At 51.5% G+C, this 22,532-nt stretch overlaps 4 protein-coding genes across 4 annotated transcripts; 2 read left to right on the top strand and 2 right to left on the bottom strand.

The window, feature by feature from the left end:
• Window positions 1–2,339: 2,339 nt before the first annotated feature.
• COCSUDRAFT_30404 (hypothetical protein) lies at window positions 2,340–4,474 on the bottom strand (the record flags this gene model as incomplete). Its single annotated transcript, XM_005645150.1, has 4 exons — window positions 2,340–2,534; window positions 3,103–3,226; window positions 3,602–3,831; window positions 4,292–4,474. The coding sequence occupies 4 exons, from the start codon at window positions 4,472–4,474 to the stop codon at window positions 2,340–2,342; spliced, it is 732 nt and encodes a 243-aa protein (XP_005645207.1).
• A 2,902-nt stretch (window positions 4,475–7,376) lies between these two features.
• COCSUDRAFT_54194 (hypothetical protein) lies at window positions 7,377–8,871 on the top strand. Its single transcript, XM_005645149.1, has 4 exons — window positions 7,377–7,712; window positions 7,822–7,874; window positions 7,965–8,015; window positions 8,172–8,871. Exons 1-4 carry the CDS (start codon window positions 7,634–7,636, stop codon window positions 8,271–8,273), a joined length of 285 nt encoding a protein of 94 aa, XP_005645206.1. The 5' UTR covers window positions 7,377–7,633; the 3' UTR covers window positions 8,274–8,871.
• A 491-nt stretch (window positions 8,872–9,362) lies between these two features.
• Window positions 9,363–16,692, bottom strand: COCSUDRAFT_67174 (cytochrome P450). The gene is made up of 13 exons (XM_005645148.1): window positions 16,564–16,692; window positions 16,102–16,238; window positions 15,712–15,839; window positions 14,916–15,076; window positions 14,750–14,809; window positions 14,214–14,374; window positions 13,521–13,672; window positions 12,795–12,930; window positions 12,460–12,525; window positions 12,009–12,187; window positions 11,406–11,600; window positions 10,293–10,466; window positions 9,363–9,967 (listed from the first exon to the last, which is right to left on the bottom strand). Exons 2-13 carry the CDS (start codon window positions 16,235–16,237, stop codon window positions 9,866–9,868), a joined length of 1,650 nt encoding a protein of 549 aa, XP_005645205.1. The 5' UTR covers window position 16,238; window positions 16,564–16,692; the 3' UTR covers window positions 9,363–9,865.
• Window positions 16,693–16,957: 265 nt separating this feature from the next.
• On the top strand, window positions 16,958–22,375 carry COCSUDRAFT_67173 (hypothetical protein; the record flags this gene model as incomplete). Its single annotated transcript, XM_005645147.1, has 12 exons — window positions 16,958–17,303; window positions 17,459–17,570; window positions 17,731–17,800; window positions 18,113–18,252; window positions 18,596–18,749; window positions 19,195–19,330; window positions 19,954–20,128; window positions 20,423–20,533; window positions 20,802–20,888; window positions 21,195–21,352; window positions 21,805–21,915; window positions 22,205–22,375. The coding sequence occupies exons 1-12, from the start codon at window positions 17,034–17,036 to the stop codon at window positions 22,373–22,375; spliced, it is 1,695 nt and encodes a 564-aa protein (XP_005645204.1). The 5' UTR covers window positions 16,958–17,033.
• Between the last annotated feature and the right edge of the window lie 157 nt (window positions 22,376–22,532).

Below are 22,532 nucleotides of genomic sequence, written 5' to 3'. Positions count from 1 at the left end.
TTGCATCTGAACTGGGCTATAATCTATTGTGAGACGTACTACAGACGTCCCTTTTAAGACCATCATGGGTGCAGACTAATGCAAACGTATTCTCAATGTTGGCCCGGCGTGATTTCTGCATGTTTCCAGCCTGGCTGGTTTAGTGTGGGCCTAGTGTTTAATTCAGTGCTTGCTTTGCTCTAGAGAGAGTAAAGATCTTTCACATGCTCTCAGGCTTAGAGCTGTTATGAATAAATTTGTGTCTGTGATCTGGCAGCACCAAGGTACTCTATAAAGCATGTATTATTCAGCGTGATGTCGAGGTTTTCCTGCTATTTCACAAAAGCCAATGAGCAATGTGTTTATGTCAAGTTTCAATGCTTGAATGAACAATCAGGGGGCCAAGCGTGCCCCTTTCGCAATGTTTGTATGCCACAGGCTAGGAAGGATGTTGCATGTCTTTTCTTTTTTTTTAACTTGCAAGCTGCCTGTGTTCCGCACACGTAGATTGCAATTGTAAAGGCTGCTTGGTCCCTATTATTCTGCATGCATAGGATGCAATGCGTCCTATGGGGCGCATGCCCTCTCGAGTGATGGACCTCAGAAGGTACTGATCTTAACTAACCAAATACTACTCTTAAATACCCCCTGTGGAACTGTACACCTGTGGGAAGACTTGCTGCACCTTACTGCTGACTGAAGGCCTTATGATCATGATGCATCGTATAGTCCCGGGGGTAGGGAATCACTAGCCTCGTGACACATTTGACAGCCCAGCTCGGCAGGCAACTTCAATCACGAATGTTTTACACAGCATTCAGCGCACAATGCCCTGAGCGACCTCAAATCATACATCACTACATGTACACTATGTGCCAGAGACGCCAATTGGGCTGTCCAGTGCCATGTGAAAGCAGCCTAGAAAGAGCAGTCCAAATACCACCTATTTTGCCAGTTCCTGATTGCAGCATACTGCGATCATCGCCACATGCGACCTTATGTAATGGCCTTGGATATGCCAACTGACATGGCCAGACAATGAACTCTTATGAGACAAGGGGAAACACAACGAAGACCTGCCTTACTGATGACCTGCACAGACCTACTCTGTAGAGGCCAGCAGAGCACAGCGCTGTACGTATGAAACACCGACAATCCGGTAATGATTTGTTCTTTGCTTTCTGGCCAAAGGGCTCAGGGGCGATCGATTTCTGTATCCTATCCTCCCCAAGTCAACAGTGGCTTATGCTTTATGCTTGCTACCAACATCAGCATTTCTGCGGACACTCAAGAGACTCAACCATACAAAGTGAGATGAAAGAATCTCAACTCAATTGCCATGTGCTGTCGTAGCACGCAACCTTGTACATTTCTCACATGAGGAAGCCTTTGCAAACTCCGGTACAGTGTCACAACCCAACCCAGACACGTTTTCTTGACAAAAGCAAATCAGGACAACTCGGCTCATCACCAGTGCATATCAACACTGCATTGACCTGCTGCCTCATCATTAGATGCAACATCAACGACAAAGCCCACAATAAATGGCAGAGCTTACGCGGGTGCAACAAGAGATCAGGTAGCTCTCATCCCTGCTGGATGGCAAGCTTCTGCACCACCATTCCTCCCTTTGTGGTCCAACAAAGAATTCTCAATGCTTCTTTTTGTCTCCTCTTGGGCATCGGCCCCTGATAAAAGGCATGAACGCTGCTAGCTGGCAAGATGCCCTTGTACTCATGTGGACTTTTGCTTCACAGCGTCTGCACAGAGCCTATGCTCCCCCTGAAGGGTGCTGCCCAAGGGCCACTTGCCAAGACGGGAGAATGCTGATATTCTCCCTTCTGGGATAAAATGGTGGCAAATGTAGACAGAGAAGAATGGTCACCTTTCTTCTTGCGGCTTCAGCCCAGACTGGTGGCACCCTATCCAAGCGAACTGACCAAGGAGGGAGAGATGAGCTGGTGCCGGTGCGCTCTTGACAAGCTAGATAAAGTTCAAGAACAGCAGAGTTGCTTCGCTTCCACCACTACCCAGGATTGGTACCCAGCAAAGACATAATTCTGCAGGACTTGACCCCCGGCACAGGCTCCCCTCTGGAAGCAGAGAAATGCCCTTCAAGACACCCCTCAGTGGTAAGAAGGATATGTGGCAAACAGCCTGTCATCCAATGACTGAGGCCGGCAACCCCACCACAACACAACCAGAGAGCCGCCTCCCATCAGTGGTGGGAGGGGTAGGTTGGGGCGCTCTTGACGAGCTAATTCAGGCTTGTGCTGGGTGGCGCAAAAGCCTGTCATCCCATGACTGGAGCCCGGCAACGCCTTCCCTTTGCTGCCAGAGAAGAATCCCTCAGACGTCCCTCAGTGGTAGGAAGGATAGGTGGGGGCGCTCTCGACAAGCTGGTTCAGTTTGTAAGCGGCAAGGAGCGCCGGCCGCACATCGTCCACATGCACCAGGCTCTCCAGGAAGGGCAGCAGGCTCAGCAGCTCGCTGTCTGCCTCATCGTCATACCAGGACTCGATGGGAATGCCGTTGGGCAACTGGTAGCCGAACGCCTGCGCGCATCACAGGCTACACACGTCAGAGCCTGGCGTGACATGCTTTTTATTGGTCAGCTGTCACTTAGCAGCAATGGCTTGTAGTGCGATTCACAAGTATGCTCATAGAGTTGAGCTCTGCAGGGTGGAGCATGAACAGAAAATCCGCGCACACAACCGCGCACATGTGAAACGAGAGCTGCATATTAATTTGGTGGAACTCGCGACCATTCCAGGCATGACTGCATCCCACGCATGCAGCATAGCATCAAGATCAATCCTGCACTTGAAAGGTGCCCGACCACTGCAAATACTGCAGAAATGCCAAGCATGGAGCTGTACGCAGACAAAAATTATCATAAGCATGCGTGCAGCGGTACCCTGGCAGTCATGGCAGCCTTGCAGCTCAAGGAGTAGGAGCACAACGATCCATGCACAAGGACAACACAGTGCATCGACAATTGTGCTCCTCATCATCAGCTGTCAGACATGGACCAGCGGAACATCACACTTGTGCTGGTGAATCTTTTCCAAAAGAACAAAAAGAAAAAGAGGGTAAAGAAAGCGGGGTGAGGAGGACTCGAACCTGGGGGGAGTTGTCGACGATGACGGTGTGTGCGAGGTCGCGGCCGAGCACGGAGAGGTCCTTCAGGTAGTTGCCCTCCACAAACACACACGAGTCCCGGAACACGCGGTGCCGGATCAAAGTCCTGCGCGCATGTTCGACGGGCAGGTTTACAATACCTTTCAACAGGGCAGTAGGATGTGCTGAAGCACTCTTTCTCAGATACAGCAAGATTTTCTTAGCAGCATAAGAGCTCAGAGCAAGGCCAAGTAGTCCTTCCCCAGGCCTTTGTCGGGAAATGGCCCTTCTAGCGCCCAAACATGTAACTGCAGCAGTGCAGCGACTCAAGCAAGATGGCCAGGAAGCGATATCAGCAGAATCGATCAGCCATTCAGGGACTAAATTGACAGCACAAACCATCTTTCCCTGGGGACTGCCCTGGAGCTAGTGCATGTTCACGCGCTGAGGCTTGCAGGGTATCCACAAGCTCAACTGCAAATTCGAATTCAAAAGCGCGCACCGGGTGGGGTCGAGGATATTGAGCAGCTGCTCCGCGTAGACCTTCTGGGAGGCGGTGAAGACGACCACCTCAAACAATTCCGCGCAGCGCTGCAGGAAGTGCTGCAGGTGCGGCCGGCGGCGCACATGCACGCGGTGTTCCCTCCCGTTGAACGCCACCGGGAAGCTGAAGTCTGGCTCGTCGCAGCCGTCCAGCGTGCTGTGCACCAGCGTCTCGTCCAGGTCCAGCACCTGCATATGAGTCAGCATATCAGTCAGCAATCTATCAGGAGCAAGTTTATCATGCGCTCTATATTACCAGTTAATGATAAGATCACTTGTTGCCCACGTTTGTGCATCGATTGTGTGAACAAAGTCTCCACAAAATGATAGCCGGGATGAAGGAAATGCTGGCATACATCACTTCCCTTTACTCGTTAAGAAAAGGAATTCTCATACAGACAAGCAGCCATGGAGAAGTGTGGGTGCTGGCACACATGCAGTGCGATTTGCTGACAGAACCCAGCAGGACATCTTAGCCATCAGGCAAACCCATCAAGGGGAGAACACAGAATACACACCGACAGACAATTGCAGGAATGATTAACTCCGGCATTGTGAGATCAAAGCTTGATGGACTCGGCCAATGTCATGTGCGCAATTGCGTGTCAGAGTGGCTTCAAGAGAGAGGAGACTGGGAACATGAGCTCACCAGGGTCTTCCTCTTGCACTGGCGGGTCTGCCGGGGCAGGAGGGAGCGCCGCCAGCGAGGCACCACCTGCTTCAGCGGTGGCAGATTCTTGATGAATGCGTAGGGGTCAAAGTCTATGCACTCCTCGTCGTAGTCTTCCTCCTCTGCATACTTTGCCGCTGCGGCCGCCCCCGCCTCCTCCATTTCTTCATCCCTGCTGTAAAAACACAGAGCAAACTTGTAAGGCGCGGCTGATGCGAAGCGCATAAACATCAAAACATCAGCCCCGGCTGGCGTGGTTCGGTACAAATACTGAGCACCGTGTCCACGGTTGATTGGGTCCACCAAGGGGTACGATACCTCCTCTGCAGACACACCTTGCCGCTGGCAGGGCCATCATGTATTAATGGTAAGAAAACATGAATATTAGAGTCCTCATGCTGCTGGTTTAGGGCTCGACAGAGAATTCTTTGAGGCGGGATAGCTATGACAACTGCCAGGGTATGTGGTTGGCATGCATATGCCAAATATCTTTATTTACTGTGCATTTCTGTGGTAGACATTGTTTCTGCATTATGGCAGTCCCTACCATCGCCCTGCCCCCTCTAATGATGGGGTAGGTCAGATGGATCCCCCTTTACCTGCAATTTCATGGACCGATCTGACAGGGAATTCACCATCCAAGCAATGTTGCTTTCTACAAACCCAGGGCCACGGCAGTACCTGGAGGCAGACGCGCACAGAGTTCCCTCATCCACGCAGGTGTCACTCTCCCCGTCAGTGCTGCTGGAGGTGCCCCCCTCCTCCCGCTCCACCGCCGGGCCCGCCCCCGCGTCAGAGGCGGGGGGCACGCCCCTTGGGGCGGCCCGCACCTCCGGCAGGGGCATTCCCTCCACCTGCACCAGCGGCCCGGTGTGCCGCGCCGGCTCCGGGCCGCCGTCGCAGTGGTGGATTCCCACATGCGCCCTCCGCCCGTCCTGCGAGTTGTTACGCCATCCTTTTCACTATTTCTCTGAAAAGTGCAGTACAGACCCACAATGAGAGGACACCTTGCGAGTCTCACTCCTCAAAAGATCAACCCTTCTCACTTAGAATCCTCCCCAGAGCACTCAATAGGCAGCCCAGGCCACAAGTCAATCGCGATTTAGTGTGCAAGACGTTGAGCAGGTCTGCAGGCAGGCTTGGTCCTGCAGCAAGTACTACAGGTGACCATATTGCAGAACTGTGGGGAAAGTCTGTGACCCAGATGATTTATCGGCATCTGTGACCATTCTAGTGCTGGTCATTCCCAAAGTGCTCATACAGCATAGACAATGCATTGAATTAGCTGGTGCTACCAAGGGGCTCACCTCTAGCACAACAGAGGGTTCGGAGTCAGGGTGGTCTTCCGGCTTCCCCTGGAATAGAGTGAGCACGGGGGAGATGATCGAGTTGAAGACGCTTTTGGGCTTGGGGGCCTGCCCGGCCCTGGGGCTCTGGGCAGCGCTCCTGCCCACTTCCTGCCCGGCTGACTCATCGCCTGCCCGCCTGCTGGGCGTCGACTGGCTGTCCATGGAAGCCTGAGCCTCCTCTGATGTCGACACCTGTCACAGGTTTTGACATTTCAGACACATGCTGGCTCTTCTGCAGGCAACTGACACCTAATCAGTTTGAATTGACTTGACAGCTCTTCTGCATTAATGACTTTTGTGACACCCCAATGTCATGCTAGCTCTACCGCATGACTTGCAAGATGTGATGCTAGGGGCACTGGCACTCTCCAAACAGATGAATGATACGAGAAATTAAGCAAGAAATTGACTGTGCTTCCATTCATCACGGCTGCAGCACCCTGGCAGGGGAGTACTAATGAATTGCACAGTGTTTGCTGAACGAGACATAGATGAATTGTCGTAACAGGTGGAACCATCAAATGCGGAGTCTGAAGCCATCAAGCCCAGTGCATGTGAGACTTCCAGAGGTCTCACCTCTGAAGGCTGGTGGGGCGCAGCAGCCTTTCCCTCTGCTTCCACATGCAGGGTACGCTTGCTTGGCCGCGCAGTCTTATCGACGGGACCTGTTAGTTTTCAGATCAGGACCATCAGAACATGATCGAGTATGACAAATCGGCATCTCCTTTGTTGCCTGATGGGCATCTGCAGCTAAAAAAAGCTCCATCAACACATTGAATCAATACTATGATTATAAGAATGCACCGGCACACGCAAAGCACAGACCCTAGCTAGCCCGATCCCTGAATCTGAAGGTACACCCGCTTGCTCTCGATATTACATTTGCAGCGTTGAGGCGAGCAAATAACACAAGCGGGTTATATAGTAGCATTTTGCATAGCATCTCCGCGGAAAACATCAGGTTTGCTTTCGGTCATCGACCAGGGTGCAATCTGCATTTTTATTCTTCAATGCAAACCGTGCCAAAAGGCGTGCATGCCTTGATGGAAACGCTATTCACTCGTATACAATTTAATACCAGGCTCAATGCAGGCCACGGTATGTGAACCCTACAAGCTGCAAGATGCTTACATAAGCTTGCAGAGGTCTCAGAGCAGAAAGAGAAGCACCTTTGCGCTTCTTTCTCTCTGCTGAGGTGATGAGACTGTCCTTGGGGTTGCTGGAAGCTGCCGCTCGTTGCTGCCTGCCAGGGATATTGTCAGGCTTCGCTCCAGTACTAGGAATCTTGGCTTGGGCCATAGCAAGGTGTCCCTAACAATTCGCCAGCAATGCTGCTCTTGACCCCACGACGACTAACCTCGACCGTCAATACTGACCTCCAATATCCCGCATGTTACAGCGAGATCCCTCGAACATGCAAGGCAGTGCCCTTCAAGGGGGAGGATGTCCGGTCTTATCCTGCTCACCGAGGCTCACCGGCACCAGACACTGCGAGTAGACCTTGGCAGCTCAAAGTGAATGGAGCAGGAAATATTTATTCTGGACTCAGCCTGAAGAAATTGAAACCGTGCAAGGAAATTCGAGGAAGTCCTTGACCAGGAGCTCTGGGCGTATCCTTCCTAATGTACTGGGCGCAACCGAGAATCGAGCCCACGTGGACGCTCTGATGTATAGAAGCTCTGTTCTCGCACAATCACGAAGTATCTCGCCTATCCATTGCATGTGATGGGTATTGATTCTTTTCTGTGTCTGCAAGACCAATTCTTAGCCTTTGCCGCGTGAGTCTGGCATTTCACAAGATCTTGTCTGAATAGTGTCCTGAAAGGGTGCTGTCTCAGTGCGATCTGGACGTCACAGGCGCACCAGAACGCGCAGATATTAATAAAATTTGGCAAAAGAGGAATAGCCCACAACACAAGAGGTGTCGCAACAACAATACACCATACCATCACAGAGGTCTGGCAGAGCAATCATGAGCCAGAACTTCGGGCATCAAGAATATGGCAACGACATTCTTCAAGAGCGCAAACGGAACCCACTGGTGCTAGTAGGTATGTCATATGTATCAGTTGCTGGCCCACTGAACATTCTATTGAGCAGATTGCTTCTGGCCATAAACGGGAATAAGACGAGAACAAGATGGTTCTTCGGTATTTACAGGTGCTGCAGCTACAGCGGGCGTCCTTTGTGCCGGCTTTCTAGCTTTCAAGCAGGTGACCTTGCTGCACCATGAAGGACTGCCTCGCAAACATTTGTATCTATTTTCTGCGTCTCAAGCTTACCTACTGTATGGTTCTTTGCAGGGCAATGCTGATCTCTCACAGAAGTTCATGCGCGCCAGAGTGGCGTTCCAGGCACGGATCAAAGCCCCTTGCATATCTCTGACGAACTTCATCTGCTGTACTGTTCTACCGCTGGGTTCTCTGCCATGCAGCTCTGACCGGGGCTGCTTGACTTGGAGCACGCATACCTGACTGTTGACTAATGTGTAATATTTCTAATGGATGCAGGCCGTCACAGTGGCGCTGATGGCAGGGTCAGCAGGGATGTATGCCCTGTCAGAGAGCAGTCAGCAGAGCGCCAAGAAAAAGAATGCAGAGACGCACTTGTAGGAGTTCCCTGCAGCTGCAGACGTGAGAGCACTGTCTGAGCCCTGCTACAACAGCATCGCATTGTGTGTGCAGCCCTGCTGGCTTTGCTGCAGTCAACAGCAGAGACGAGATGCCCTGCCTATTGTGAGTGATTCTGAAACCACATCACTCAGGGACCCCATGATGTAGTAGAAAAGGGTAGGGAAGGGCAGGCGGGCTTTTCGACAGAGCATGGGAAAGATGCTGCAGAGCACGCATCAATAGCAGCTGCCAATTTTGCAGCACACGTGCCTTGACATGTCACTCAACATGGTTGACTTTTAAGATAGTGCTTGGCGGGATGCTGGCAAGGATGTACTCACTTTGTCCAGTGCGTGGAATCCTCAAAAACGACAGTAGGATATTAGTTTGACTGTCCTATGCTAAGAACCTGAGCAATCGGGGCACACTTGTATGGATATCTGTGGTAGCACATGTATGCCGCATTGCCATTGATGACATCAGGCAGCAGCCATCAGAGATGCATTGAAGTCAAGCTTGCTTGCACGACGGCCCTGCATGTATGGGAGATCAAAGTTTGTATGTCAAAAGCTGCATTGTAACATACTGTACCATCATCTATGTTGCGCATGTGCCCTTTGACTCTCCGTGGAGGATGCTCTATGCACTCCAATTCATGTACAGCTCTGCAGGGGATCAAGCCGCTGCGATTTGGGTAGCTGCAGACATGATGCGGGGTTTTGCTGCAGTGCTTGAAAAGGCCGGTCGGAGAGCGCTGCCAGTGATTGATGGCAAATTCAGCAAGTGCTCTAATAGTCCTCAGAATGGGAATGGCAAAAAAGAGATATCGATGCGCATGCATCACACAAAGCTGATGTCAACAAGATCTTAGTCTAGACATAGTATGCATATGCATGGTAGGCATCAACCTAGGTACATCACATTCTGGTGAGAACGCTTAAGATCCTGATGACTTCAGTAAATCTGACCTTTAAAAAACCACCGATTGCAGTTCTCAGAGCTGGCATGGTGACTCCCATCGATGACATCATTCTGGAGATATTGGGTGTCTTCCTCAGGGACATTCAGACAACTTGTCTGATTTAATTTGCATTTATCATTATTAGTATTATTACGGTGTCGGCAAACCCAAAGCCCAAAGGCCATAGTGCGTACACACAGAGTGTCTGCAGCCACATCTGTGGGGCCTGAATGAATTGAATTCGCATACGTATGTAATACATACTATGTATACACTTTAAAGTGGGCCCGTACACCACTGTTAGCTTCACATCAAGCATTTCATGAAATCAGGCAATGGTCTAATTCATGTGCACGCCTAGGTAAGGCAGTCATCTAACAGATACCCTCTGCACGCTATGACCAAAGTAGCAGAATCAATCCGCAAACCTGTACACAAGGCAGGCAGTCACAGGAACACCACCAATGCTCCTCCCCCACCAAAAAGCCACCAGTAAAAAATCTTGCCCGCCGCGCTTCAATCCAGGCCAGGCTATGGGACATCCAATGAGTAGGTCCTCCTTGGGATGTTGCAAGAGCTCTTTTTCAAGGCTGCATTCACAGAAGTCTCAAGGTCCGAGGAAGATGCTGTCTCAGGAGGGCACGCGTGGCACAGCATGCATCTTCATTCCCTTGCTGCAGGAGAGAGTAATTGATGTGCATTCTGCCGCCTTCACACCCTCCGGTCCCCCCATCTGCGGCCACAATGCACCATATCACTCAACTCAGCTCACGTAGCAAAAGGTTAAAACCTGCTCCAATCTCCTTGTCATGCGCCATGCATCGACTCAAGCATGCAAAGCGTCAGCTGCTGCCACGCATGCATGTGGATACAGGTGTTTCCGGATTCAAAATTTTGCAGGAAAACGCGCACATTCAAGAATGAAACCCCTTGACATCAGACCTAGCTGTCTTTGAAGGATGCATGCGTGAGACAGCAGCAGCGCCTCAATCGCTGCGCAACCATGGGGACAGATAAGTAATCAGTAAAGGGTGGTAAGAATAGGGAACGCCGCGCACCTCATCGGCGAGGCGGAAGGAGAAGTTGCCGTACAGCTGTGCGAGTGTGGTAGCCAGGTTGAGCTTTGCGAGCGTTTGGCCAACGCAGTCACGGCCGCCCATGCTGAAGGGCATGAAGCGCACCGGCGTGCGCCCGTTCACCTGATCCAACCCCTTAGCATCCTCCGCACCATCCTGCAAAGGTCAGACAGCAAGTCAGAGAAAGAAAACATGCAAGGAGGCCCTTTACGCGCCAGATTGCGGAAAGCATGGGGTTAACGATAGAGGAAAAATCCACTGGTGGATAAAAAAATGCCATTGGCCAATACGGCTGCTGCATACATACCAAGAACTCACCAGTGTAAATTGTTCGGACACATCTTTGCGAGGCAAGACCCCAGTCATGTGAGACGGCAGACTGTAAGAAGCTCAATCTTTGCAGCCTCAATACAACTGCGAGAAGGCACATATTGCAGCCGTGCTCAGAAAAGGTGGCACGTGACCTCTTGGGAACTGTGGGTTTCCTTGCGGAGGCATCTTCTGATCAGAAAATGCCCTGGGCAGAAGTGTTTTTGCACGGGGACGCCATAGTCGCCTGGAAACAACAACACGCCAACAGCGCTTCCTGCCAAGTGGTGAGGGACTAAGCCAGGATGTAATCAGCGTTGCTCTTGTTTTTAGCAACCAGATGCCCTGCTGGTAGGCACCTGTTCAGCAGACAGCGTGCAGGGGGTACCAAAGACAACATTCAGTTGACAAGGACTCTCCACGCAAGTGCTTCAATCATATAATAGAAAATGTACCTTCTGCAGCGTGCAGAGCAAGGGTGTGTAAACCACCAGCCAAGCTCAGGCAAAGGGGCACTAAAGGGGCACATGATACTGTAGTGCTCATTCTTAAACCCGCAAAAGATATTTATATTTGGCCAAAAAGGGTGGATAAATAAGATCATATCTCCCAAAATATACTCCCATGATATCCTTGCGGCCAGATTTGGAAAGCTCTCGACGCGCCCAATCCAATGGAGCATGACCCTGGTATTCTTGGTGTCAGGAAGTCCCATGAAAGTTGCTTTGAAAGATTCCCGCACCGCCGGGGGTGCGGGAATTAGAATGAGCACTACAGTGTGCGCACCTCAAAGAACCTCTCAGGCTTGAAGTCTTCGGGGTCTTCCCACAGGTCCTTGGAGTGGTGCACGGCTGTGATGGGCATGTGCAGGCCCACTCCGGGTGGAACCACTACGCGTCCACCCCCCAGCACAACATCTTTCGTCCCCTTGGGGGTGCGAAACGTCGCCACACCCCCGGCGGGGTACATCCGCATGGACTCCTGCAGGTAAGCAAAATAAAATTATATCTTGAACGGTGACACGACAGCTATGCGGCTTGCGTGGACCTGGAGAGGATGGTACAGCCCCTCCTGCAGAGTACAAGCGCATGGACTCATGCAGAGGATCGATGTAGATTAGAACATCAAGTCCGAACATGTAATCTACCCAGCTTGCGCTGAGCTGGAAGACAGGTGTTTGTCGATGACATAACCAGAAGGTTGGTGACTGAGCCAAGTAGAAACTCCTCACTGCAAAACTTTCTTCGATGCTCCAATCTTGCTTGCATCTGCCCGTGACATTCTGGCTGTTTGCGTCATGTAGCCAGTGTGTTAGAAGCTGTGCAGAGACAACCTTCCCTGAGATCCCGAAAGAAAATACTGGGTATAATGCCCTGGTTGAGCGCTCACCTTGATGACAGCGTTGAGGTAAGTCAGCTTCGGAATGTCATCCCACTCGATGGGGCGGGGGCTGGACTTCTCGGGAGTGGCCAGCAGCCCATTGCTTTTCAGCTCCTCCACGATTTTGGCCTCAACTTTCGGGTTCTGGCTCACAGAAAACAGCGTCCACGCCGCTGTGTGCCCCGTGGCTGCACATCACAGAGAGCCAAATGAGTGTCAGGCGGCAAGTACCATCTTCGCTGTGAAAGTTACAAGCTTGGCTTCACTCTGAGTGCTTGGAGAGGCAAAGTCATTGAGAATGAATACGACAGGCCCAAATAATGTGCAGCATGCAGGATGAAAGACAGGACCCAATAACAAAAGCAGGGCATGTGACATTTAAAAGAAGGTAATACTCCCAGCCCAAGCCACAGTCTGTGATTGGTCTTGAGCGAATTTGTTAGAGCATGGGGGTGCGCACTCTCAAAGCCGGCCATGAAGAGTATGGAGATCTCAGGCAGCAGGCGCGCATCCTCCAGGGGTTTCCCTGCGCAGTTAGTACTGCACTGGTAAGTAATCTGGGGCCCTCTATTAGAAATCTTACAAGAAACAGAGACACAGGGACAAAGACAGCACGTCTCAGGAGGGCCATCCAAGCATACTCATAGCAATATGCCCATATTTCACTCGTGATCTGGAATAGCAATCCCACGCTTGATAATGCAGGAGGGTCTGTAACTACCGTTAACCCCCCTGGTAAATTAAAGAATAGGGTGGTTAAGATGCCCCAGGGGTGGATATGATATAAACGCTCACCTGTGTCGGGATCTTTGATGTCCAGCAGGTGGGCTGCGATGCTCGTCTCGGCGGGGCGTTCCCTCCTCATGCCAGCCAGCAATCCCAGCATAACTCCGTGGAAACAGAGTGTCGCCGCTTTTCCCTCCTTTACGTCCTGCGCATGCAGATTTCAAATTTAAACGCCAGAAGTGACAAATTCTTCAAAACTGAAGTCATCTTCCCCGCGCTCATAAAATACATGTGGGAGCTCATCCCTAGGACTGTCTAATACGACGTCTGATCAAAGAAGGCTGCAGCAAGCGAAGGGTCACAATCATGGCCAGGTAATCTGATCAGTGCAAGGCGCGCAGAGAAACCCCAGGGGAGCATTCAAGCAAACCGATACCTCCATAATTTGGCAATCTTCCTCAGCAGCAAATTCCCATTCAAATTTTCCTCACTGCATGCGCATCTGCAATGTAGCTGGTGACAAGGGACCTACACTGCGCTGGGTGACTCTCTCGTGCACTGGCAGTTGTCTAGAGCAGAAAGGCAACTGACACAAACGCGTGCGCGAAGAGAAGTCATAGAATTCAATGCCACATTAATCCTCTGGGCACAAACACCTTGCGGCAGGGATTGCTCATGCGCAGGGGGTCGGTAAGGCTGCAGTCTGCCTCTGGCATGCCCGCAGCCCCATAAACAGCAATTTCAAATTCGACTTCGAGTACTAAGACGCCTGATCAGGCAAATTACGGTACTCACCTTGCGCCAGAACTTGCGCATGCGCAGGGGGTCGGTGATGCGGCGGTCGGCTTCGAGCATGGCGGCTGCCGTTGCCTCCATGGCCTGCCCGCTCTCATCGCTGCTTGCCAGAGAACGCGTCGCGCCCAAGTCCTGCCCGAATCCCACCATGCCTGCAGGTGTCATGCTCATGTGAGCGCCGGCTTATTGCTTGCTGGCAATGTCATTTGCCATGGAAATCAGTAGCTCAGAGGGGTGATAAGTTGCTTACCAAGGTCAGCAACGGCAAAAACAAGGATTGGTCAAGCGTCGTCGGCTATGCAGTATGGCAGCAGGGGATGTGACTGGTGTCTGCATGTCATCGTATCACGTGCATCGCCGTTCTTACAAAGTGTGCGGTCACGATGGCAAGTATGCTTGCAACGCAGGATGTCTGTCGGTAGTATGGTTGTGCTGCCAGTAAAGTGCAGCACAACCAAACCAGATATGGCTTTCAGCTTCCAAAAAAAACAAAAAAACATTAAGGCAAGTTACGTTCTCCGGCTATGGACACCACATGTGTTTTGCCAGGTCTCGTCCTTTTTTCAATGTTCGTTGCCATGCACAGATAGCTCAGATCACCTGGATGTGCAGAACGCCGGCAGGGAGACCTAGTAATAAACCGCCCTATAGCCCGGGGGTAAAGGGAAATTGGTGTGTGAGAGGGGCGCGCACCGATGACATCGAGGGATTCGCGGCAGAGCGCGCTGTCCATGTCGACCACATCATCGGCTGAGACGGTCTTCAGTACGTCCACGAGCTGCGCGCATGCTGTGCGGATGTTTGGAAACTGCGCCCGCATGTTGGCCGTCGAAAACGCCGTCGCTACCGCCTTCCTGCAAGCACCCAACAGCTGAAATCGGAGGAAAGAAAGCGGTGAATCGCGTTTGATGCTAGAACAGGACTGGCAACACAATCTGGCAGCAGGGATACTGCAAACAGGCAACATGATTTGCCGTTTCACTAGGGAACTCCATCCGTGCCAATATTGGCGCCTCAAGTCCTCTGGTGGTGACTGGGCTGTGCTGATTAGAAGGCTCCAGGGCACATGCACAAAGAGCCTTCACCAGGGATCGCCTGAGGTGCAGCGACTGATCGTTGAGGACTGGGGCTGCGGGATGGATGGTCTAGTCTGTCACGAACACACTGCCGCTTTACCAGCAAGCACCAGCAGTGCACAAGGATAACCAAGAAAGAACAGGACACAGCACCTGACAGCCTTCCAGCGCTTGTTGGAGGGGGATGTGAGCAGGCTGAGGTTGCCCTTGGGGCTGGCAGAGTTATTGATCCCAAATTGTCCCGCCCCTAGGAGTCCTGTGATCTGTAATGACCAGAGAGATACACAAGAGTGACCAATAGAGGGGCGAAGAAAATCACCTGACAGCCTTCCAGCGCTCATTGGAGGGGGAGCTCAGCAGATTGTAGTGGCCCTTGGGGCTGGCAAAATTATTGATGCCTCCGCCCGCGAGAGGCTTCTTGTCCAGCTCGCGGCTGCGAACCGCCTCGGCTATGATCGCCGGATCCGTCACTTGGATGAACTGCTTGGCAATGCACACACGCAGCACAGTCAACATTGGGAAGATTGGCATCTCGGGAAGTGTAGTTTGGACAGGAAGCGCCTGAGCCCTCTGTTGTGCTGCACCCCAACACGGCAGCACAGATGACTTTGCTGCTTTCAATGATGCGAAACCCACCATGTGAAGATGCAACAAAGTGGTAAACACTGCTGGCTTCTTCACGATCCATCAGTTGAAACACACAAATCATATGGAGATTCACAATTCATGAATGAGCTCAAGATCCGGTCTCAGACAATTAGATCTCCATCATATTGCTGCCAAGTTCTGATCTGGCAAGTAGGGATGGGCAGATCTTCGCTTTTAGGACACTTCAGAGTGGTCCGGCTTCCGGAACCTGTAAAGGCTTCAAAACACCAAGCATTAATTGTTGCTGAAAACTATTTCTTATGGTCTGTGCTGCCATGTACAAGGTTTTGTTTTGACCGCTTGCACTCAGCAGCGCTCTTCCCTCCATCTCTGCTTTGGTCGGCGCGCAGAGGACACCACGAATGCAAGCTGAGCTCGGGGGTTGGGTATCTTTGTGATGACGCTCGTGAGAAGGTCAAAGGGAGAGGAGATGTGACACGCAATGGGCAAGGGTCTCTGACACGCACGTGCTGAAACATAATGCGGCGGCGGGAGACGGGGCCATATTCATGCGCCCACTCGGTGAAGAGACGGTGGCGATCCGGCCTGCTCTTCATGGCTGTGTTGCCCAGGAGCAGCGAGTTGTTAGGCGGACCTGAATTTGCACAAAAAAGCTTCTCAGCTGAGAATGTTGGACCATATAACCAGGCTGATTGCGACCATCATGAGATATGCTGCATTACCCATGTGCCAGACGGCATCATTGATAAAAGTTGCAGATGGCCATCTTGCAGACGCACCCGCAATTTACATGCTGTGTTGAAAGCTCACAGGCACTGTAAATTTAAAGGAGCAGTTCTTTTGCTCACCAAGAGGGTGAGGGGTGTGGGCAAGAGGGTAGGGCGCAAAATGGCTACCTGGGATGTGCTTGAGCTTGTAGGAGTCGAGGATGCAGATCAGGGCCTTGCTGCAGAACGAAGAGAGGAGAGTTGAGACCCAAATGACAATCGCTGCCACCGCAAGGCGTAGGGCGAGTAACCCCAAGTCATCCATCCTGCTACCACCGGTGTGTCCATATTAATGAGTTTGATGCGACACAGCATAAGTGAAGCGGTTTGCATGCCTCTAATGATCGAATGAAGTTGAATTTCTAAAAACTATGACTACAAACAAAACTTGAGTAACAAAAACCTGCCTGCATGCTGTTTGATAAGAAAACAACAGACCTATCTCGCATCGCATCAAGACACACGATAGACATCTGACCGACACAGTAACAGCTGACAGCCATGTCTTGACCACTAAAGAGGTAGATATTTGGATCCCAAACCGCGAGGTTTATCACATCGTGTTCCGAAACAAGTCAAGCATTGACGCACCTTGATGGGCCGTCGATTGTATATAAGTCTAAAAAAGGAGATTGATCAACACGGCAGCCCTTTCGAAGTAAGTAAGGCGCTCTTCGCAGTACCCAAGTCACACTACGCCTGTGGATGACCCGGATTGGCACTCAAGCGTGAGAACCCGACATGAAAACGACGATGGCGGGTATATGTGCCCTTTTTACCTCCGAACACGTCAAATTGATGGGCGAAAGACTCTGGAACGTGCTGATCTTGTTCCCGTAAAGTATCTCGGCAAGATACTTTAGTTACGAAAGCTTTGCCACGTGATATCAGGATGACCTCATCAAGTGAATGCACCCCTCAGACCTACCGACGCCAACCCAAATTGTCAGGGCCCAGTTCGCAAGTTCCCAGTTCCAAGCTCTGAAAAGGAACCAAGCACAAAAAGTAAGTTCTTTATGTGAACCATTCTGGTCGTAAGGGGTTCAAGGCCTGTTTTCGGTATGCATGTTGGCCCAGTCGAGCAACACTCGGGGGCTCTACTCCACAACCATTACCTTCCCTCAGCCCACCGGGCCGCAAGATTGCCAATTAACTGCGTCTGTAGAAGATCTATACTAGCAGACAAAGCACATGCAATTGTAAGGTCGAGAAGTCGAGAAACACCGCTGCACCAAAAGTGCAGCATGCGTGCTGGCAGGCAGCAGGCGAAAGCCTCGTCTGAGAATGTGACATCTGTCGATGAGGAAGTGGGGCTGGATCAGGCGCTCCTGGTGCGTTTTTCTGGCTCCTGACCGCTCGATGAAGAATAATCTTATCAGTTTTTCGTTAACACGAACCTTGCATTGTGCATGGCACCAGCCTGACAGCTGTACAATGTCAGATGATACGGTGCCTGTTAGTAAATTTTGGACCGTGGACGCTACAGGGTGAGCCGCAGGAGTCCAGCAATGGCTCCGGAGGACCCCCCACTCCCCCAGTCGATAAGGTCATGACTGCGCTGCTCTTCCTCTTCCCTGCAATTGGCGGTCTTCTATTTGGTGCGCCACACCTCACCAGCACAGAAGCATTCCGGCAATTCTCTGTTGTTGCATGGTACAAGACCGTGCATGTGGATGCTTGCTTGAAAGCAGCCATGCATGCACAAGATAAAGTGTATGCAGGTGAGTATGATCTGGCTTATATCTTTGCATGTGCCAGGTTATGACATCGGCGCAACATCAGGCGCTCTGGTCTCTCTCAAGAGCGCGGTCACCAGTGGCACATCCTGGTAAGCCTCAGATCTCCCCTTCCCTGCACTTGCCATTGCAAAGATTTTTTGAAAACCACATTCTGCTGGCTTCCAAGCAGCATTCGGCTGTGGCTGGACTGATATACAAGCTTGCTTTTCCAATGTGCAATCAACGAGAACCCTTCTTTATTACCTAGTTTCAGGACAGGGTGATGAGCTAGCCCTTGAGCATGGCCCCATACCTTGCCACCTACGTTCCCCTGTGCTGGCTCAGCATTTCAGGTCATCTGCTTTTTCTGATGAGCTGGTTGCGACAGTAAGATGTGTTGATGATTTGCGTTGCATGCGCAGGTACGAGCTGAGCTCCTTCCAGTCGGGGTTTGTGGTGAGCTCATCTCTTCTGGGTGCACTGGCGGGCTCTGCAGCCGCCTTTGTCGTGGGAGACAAACTGGGCCGCAAGAGGGAGCTCATGCTGGGGGCCGTGCTCTACGGTGAGTATGCAATGTTTTCTCATTAGTGCGTTTGGCTAGAATTTGGCGTTATTTACAGCCTGAATGCAGTCATGACAAAAAGAGCCAATTGCGACAACATTTTGTTGCTATGTACGCCTCAGAAATGAGCCAGTCTATGTGCATCCTTTGTCATAAAATACACAGCAATTACTGATGTGTTGCTTGGCTCTTTTCATGATCATCTGCCTGGAGGCTGCAAGTGCAGCCTGCTTTGCCAAACGCATGATATGTGTGAGGGAGTGGACATCTGCATCGTGAGTTTATTACACCCAAACCAGACAGCAAGATATACCACATGTTTTAAGGATGCATGCATGCGCAGGCACATCGGCGGCGCTCATGGCCTTCGCGCCTAATCTGGAGCTGCTGCTTCTGGGCCGCACCCTTTACGGCCTGGGCATCGGGTTTACGATGCATGCAGCGCCAGCCTACATCGCCGAAGCAGCGCCCGCGAATGTGCGGGGCCTGCTGATCAGGCAAGCTCTTACAACTGCGATATACTGTATATCCTGCAGCAGATTTATGGCCTTTGGCTGGGTTCCTGTCACCTGTAGGATATATTCTTGCTTGGTGCGCTGCAAGCTGGATGTTGCCTTGGACGCGAGAACATCCTAGCAGCGAGACGCGCGAGACGTGAGTGCTGATCCCATCGGATGCAGCTGAACACAAACATTCAGTGTCATGGGTTCAATCTAGTTTGGCATCATTCTAGGAAGCCGTTGACATTTGCAAAGGGATACAGCACTGAAGGAGGGAAGGCAGAAGCCTCATGTTGGGGTGCGCCTGAAAGCATAGAACATTTTATCCGGAGATTACACGGCTGCTGTACTAGGAGTCATCACCTCTGACCCCTTGGAAAGTTCCAATGGGTCTTGCACATAACTTGCTGCCCTCTGAGTGATGTCTCTTTTGACTGCGCAGCCTGAAGGAGTGTTTTGTGGTGATCGGCATCCTGCTGGGCTATCTGACATCCTACCTCTTCATCGATGACGTCGGCGGATGGCGTGCCATGTACGGGCTGGCGGCAGGCCCCGCGCTCGTAGTCCTCGCCGGCATGGTGCGGATTGACTGAACACTTTATGAATGCAGTGCCTCAGACAAGGCAAGGTGGATACTTCTTTGTAGAGACGTGATAATATGAATGTCAACCGGAATGGGCTTCCTCAGGTGGTGGCTCAGATGCATTTACATGCAGTGCATGCCAGGAGCTTGAGGGCCGGCTTGCCAACATCGTGCTTGCCCCTGTACGTCCCGATGATGGTGATTCCTTGAGGGTTGTCATCACAGCTCTTGTTGCTGATGTGCAGCATTGTCAACTAGAGCTTGACACGCACATTCACGGGGAAGCTGTCTTCGGGGATGTATAAGGGCTTTGCATGGACACAGCAGCTTATGTTGAGCTTGACTGCCATGAGCAATGGCTGCTCTTGTCAACTTATCTGTGTAGCGTATATGATCTTGGTGCCATTGCCTGTCGAGCCTCCATATCTGAACCTTCAACACACACATGCAAGTGGGCAAGCGGGCTAAGGATCCTACTTTCTAGCAGCCGCATCCCCGAGAATTTTCTCAGCTGGTGCCGATAGTCTCTGTGTTGCTCTCCCCTCAATTATGGTGGAACGCATGCGTATGTTGTTGTGACCGCTATTGTGACCGGGGATTTGTCATATGCTGGCGCAGGCGTGGTTGCCGGACTCGCCGAGGTGGCTGCTGCTGAACGGCGACGGGGACGCGAAGGCGGAGGCGGCGTTGATGCGGGCGCGGGGCAAGTACGGGGGAGATCTGGGAATGGTACGGGCCGAGGTGGCGGCCATGGCGCGGTCCGTACGGGAGGCGCAGCAGGAGCCAGAAGTGGGTGAGGGGACTAGCCTGAGCTTTTGTAGATTTCCCTCGGCAGAGATTGAGCGAGCTTTTCAGGAAAGAAGCTATAGGTGGCAAAGAACCCAGAACACATGGGAGCAAGGTTAGTCTTGACCAATGGCATGCTAGGAATGTGTGATGACCTCACGAGATTGCAAGGAATCTGTGTTGAAGGTCTCAAGAGATTCGTGGCCTGTTTTACTTACAGAGGCATGCAGTGATGTTACTTGGGGCTGCATAATTGCCCACAAATTGAATGCAGTGAAAAAATGGATTGGTGTGCGCGCAGGTTTCTTTGGGCTGTTTAGGGGCCGCTTCCTGAAGCCGCTGCTGATCGGATCGTCATTGATGCTCTTCCAGCAGATCACAGGGCAGCCCTCTGTGCTGTATTATGCCGCAGGTGCTCGCTTTGAAAACTCCATGTTGCCTGTCTCCTGATCTGCTGATTATTGCGCGATTGTCTTGGTTCCAGCAGTCTCAATATGCAGTTCCTGCGATCCCTGGAGCGAGGTGTGTCTTCTTGTGAAAGCCTGGTTGTGTGCTGTGGCCAAGCCTTGGCTGCCCATCGGCCGGGCTCAATATGAGCCATCATGGGTGCTCAGCATTGCAAGTGTTAAAAGCTCTTCAGAATGCTGGCACCAATGGCTGAATGTGAAACCGCTGGACAGAGATATTTGAGAAGGCGGGCTTTGGCGCTGGCAAGGATGCGACCGGGGTGTCAGTACTGCTGGGCTTATTCAAGCTACTCATGACGGGTGAGCACTCCTCCCTATTGTCCCTGGACTGTATGCAGATTGTTTGTGAGGAATCCTTTCAGCCTGGGTGACGTAACAGGAAAGCCTCAAGAAGTTCGGGGCTACACAATGTCCTCGTTTGTTCTTGCATTCCAGGGATCAGTTTAGTCATTTCACTTCTCACCCACTCGCTTTTAGCACCCTTTTAAGGGGTGGTCTCCCTGCATCCTTCAAGATACCATGCATATGTGTGCTCCTCCTTGGCATCAAGGGTTTGACCTTCAAAACTTGAGAATGTTTGGATTTAAAATATATCTTACGGAACAGGAGTGGCGGTGCTGAGTGTGGACAGTGTGGGGCGGCGGCCGCTGCTACTGGGGGGCGTGGGGGCCATGGTGGGGGCACTGCTGGCGCTGGGGGGGTCCCAGCTGTTGCTGAGCGGGGGGACCGCCACTTGGACTAGTGTCATCGCCCTGCTCATGTATGTGGGCGCCTACCAGGCAAGTTTCGCTCATCTTAACTTCGACAATGCAAGAGCGTTAGCAGGTTTGCACTTAGCATAAAACTGTTCTGGTGGTTATGGCACTCCTTCCTGGGGGCAGTGATGCCTTTGTTTTAATTGCTGAGACGCGTCGGTGCAGAGACACATACCTGAGCCCCCAGGCTGCAACAACCCCAACTAAGTTATGGTGCCCTTTTTCCCCTTTTTCAGATCACCTGAATAGCTACCGTAGCTCTAGACATTTCCTGGATGACTAGCTCTAGAAAGTAATCTCCTGCTTCCTTGCACTATCGTCCTTGGTGATCTATGTCAAGGGCATGCAGGTGGATTTTACTGCTCTCTCTAGATGGATCTATCTTTTGAATGCCCTGCAATAAATAGTAGTAAGAATAAATTGATGTGACTGAAGCATTGCGACTGTGCAAATGTGCACAGGTCAGCTTCGGGCCAATCAGCTGGCTGATAGTGGGGGAGATCTTTCCGCTGGCTGTCAGAGGGCCAGCCTCTGCGCTGGCCACCATCACCAATTTTGGATCCAATTTTCTGGTGACACACCTCCTCAGATTTCAGTTGCAAAGTAAATAGTGCCCTGCTAGTGCATAAAACTTTACACGTCATGCATGACCTGGGGGATTCAAATGCTGATGTCAGCACGAGATGTGGCATTTGCAATGCACGTCTACTATCTGCGTATGCATCTGCCAAGTGCCTGATCACTTGTGTGAAGGATGCAAAACTTTGCATCTTTTCCTGCACACAGCCATATGTGGAGAGCCTGCTGTGATCCTGTTCTGCAGAGTGTCTCTAAAGCGTTCCTGGTGTGTGGTGAATGCAGGTCAGTCTTGTGCTGCCTTCTGTTCAGGAGGCCTTTGGTCCGGGGGGCACCTACCTAGCCTTTGCAGGCATTGGCGTGGTTGCACTCGCGACGATATTTGCCATAGTTCCGGAGACCAAGGGCAAGACACTGGAGGAGATTGAGGCTCTGTTTGACGGCAAGTCTGACTGATACCAGACAGCAGATCCGTTATGTTGTGTTACATACACTGTGGGAACGCCCCTGTACAGCAATGTATATTTTCAGAGATAGAGGATTAAGACAAGGGATCCCGTGTCTCTTCGGGGAGAGATTCATTGGAGCATGGTTGGACATGAGAAAAATACGA

This window comes from Coccomyxa subellipsoidea, assembly GCF_000258705.1.
Source record: "Coccomyxa subellipsoidea C-169, whole genome shotgun sequence".
In the NCBI taxonomy this organism is placed as follows: Eukaryota; Viridiplantae; Chlorophyta; class Trebouxiophyceae; family Coccomyxaceae; genus Coccomyxa; species Coccomyxa subellipsoidea.
The sequence above is the reverse complement of the archived record's forward strand: the minus strand, read 5'-3'. Positions and strand labels throughout refer to the sequence as shown.

What these genes read in the sequence shown, in the direction of transcription:
- COCSUDRAFT_54194 (XM_005645149.1), top strand. Translation starts at nt 7,634, where the DNA reads ATGAGCCAGAACTTCGGGCATCAAGAATATGGCAACGACATTCTTCAA. An exon ending in GCTTTCTAGCTTTCAAGCAG is followed by an intron (nt 7,875 to 7,964) that starts GTGACCTTGCTG and finishes GGTTCTTTGCAG; the next exon opens with GGCAATGCTGATCTCTCACA. An exon ending in GCGCCAGAGTGGCGTTCCAG is followed by an intron (nt 8,016 to 8,171) that starts GCACGGATCAAA and finishes TAATGGATGCAG; the next exon opens with GCCGTCACAGTGGCGCTGAT.
- COCSUDRAFT_67174 (XM_005645148.1), bottom strand. Translation starts at nt 16,237, where the DNA reads ATGGATGACTTGGGGTTACTCGCCCTACGCCTTGCGGTGGCAGCGATT. An exon ending in CAAGCTCAAGCACATCCCAG is followed by an intron (nt 15,840 to 16,101) that starts GTAGCCATTTTG and finishes GTGCAAATTCAG; the next exon opens with GTCCGCCTAACAACTCGCTG. An exon ending in AGCCTGAGAGGTTCTTTGAG is followed by an intron (nt 10,467 to 11,405) that starts GTGCGCACACTG and finishes TGACCTTTGCAG; the next exon opens with GATGGTGCGGAGGATGCTAA.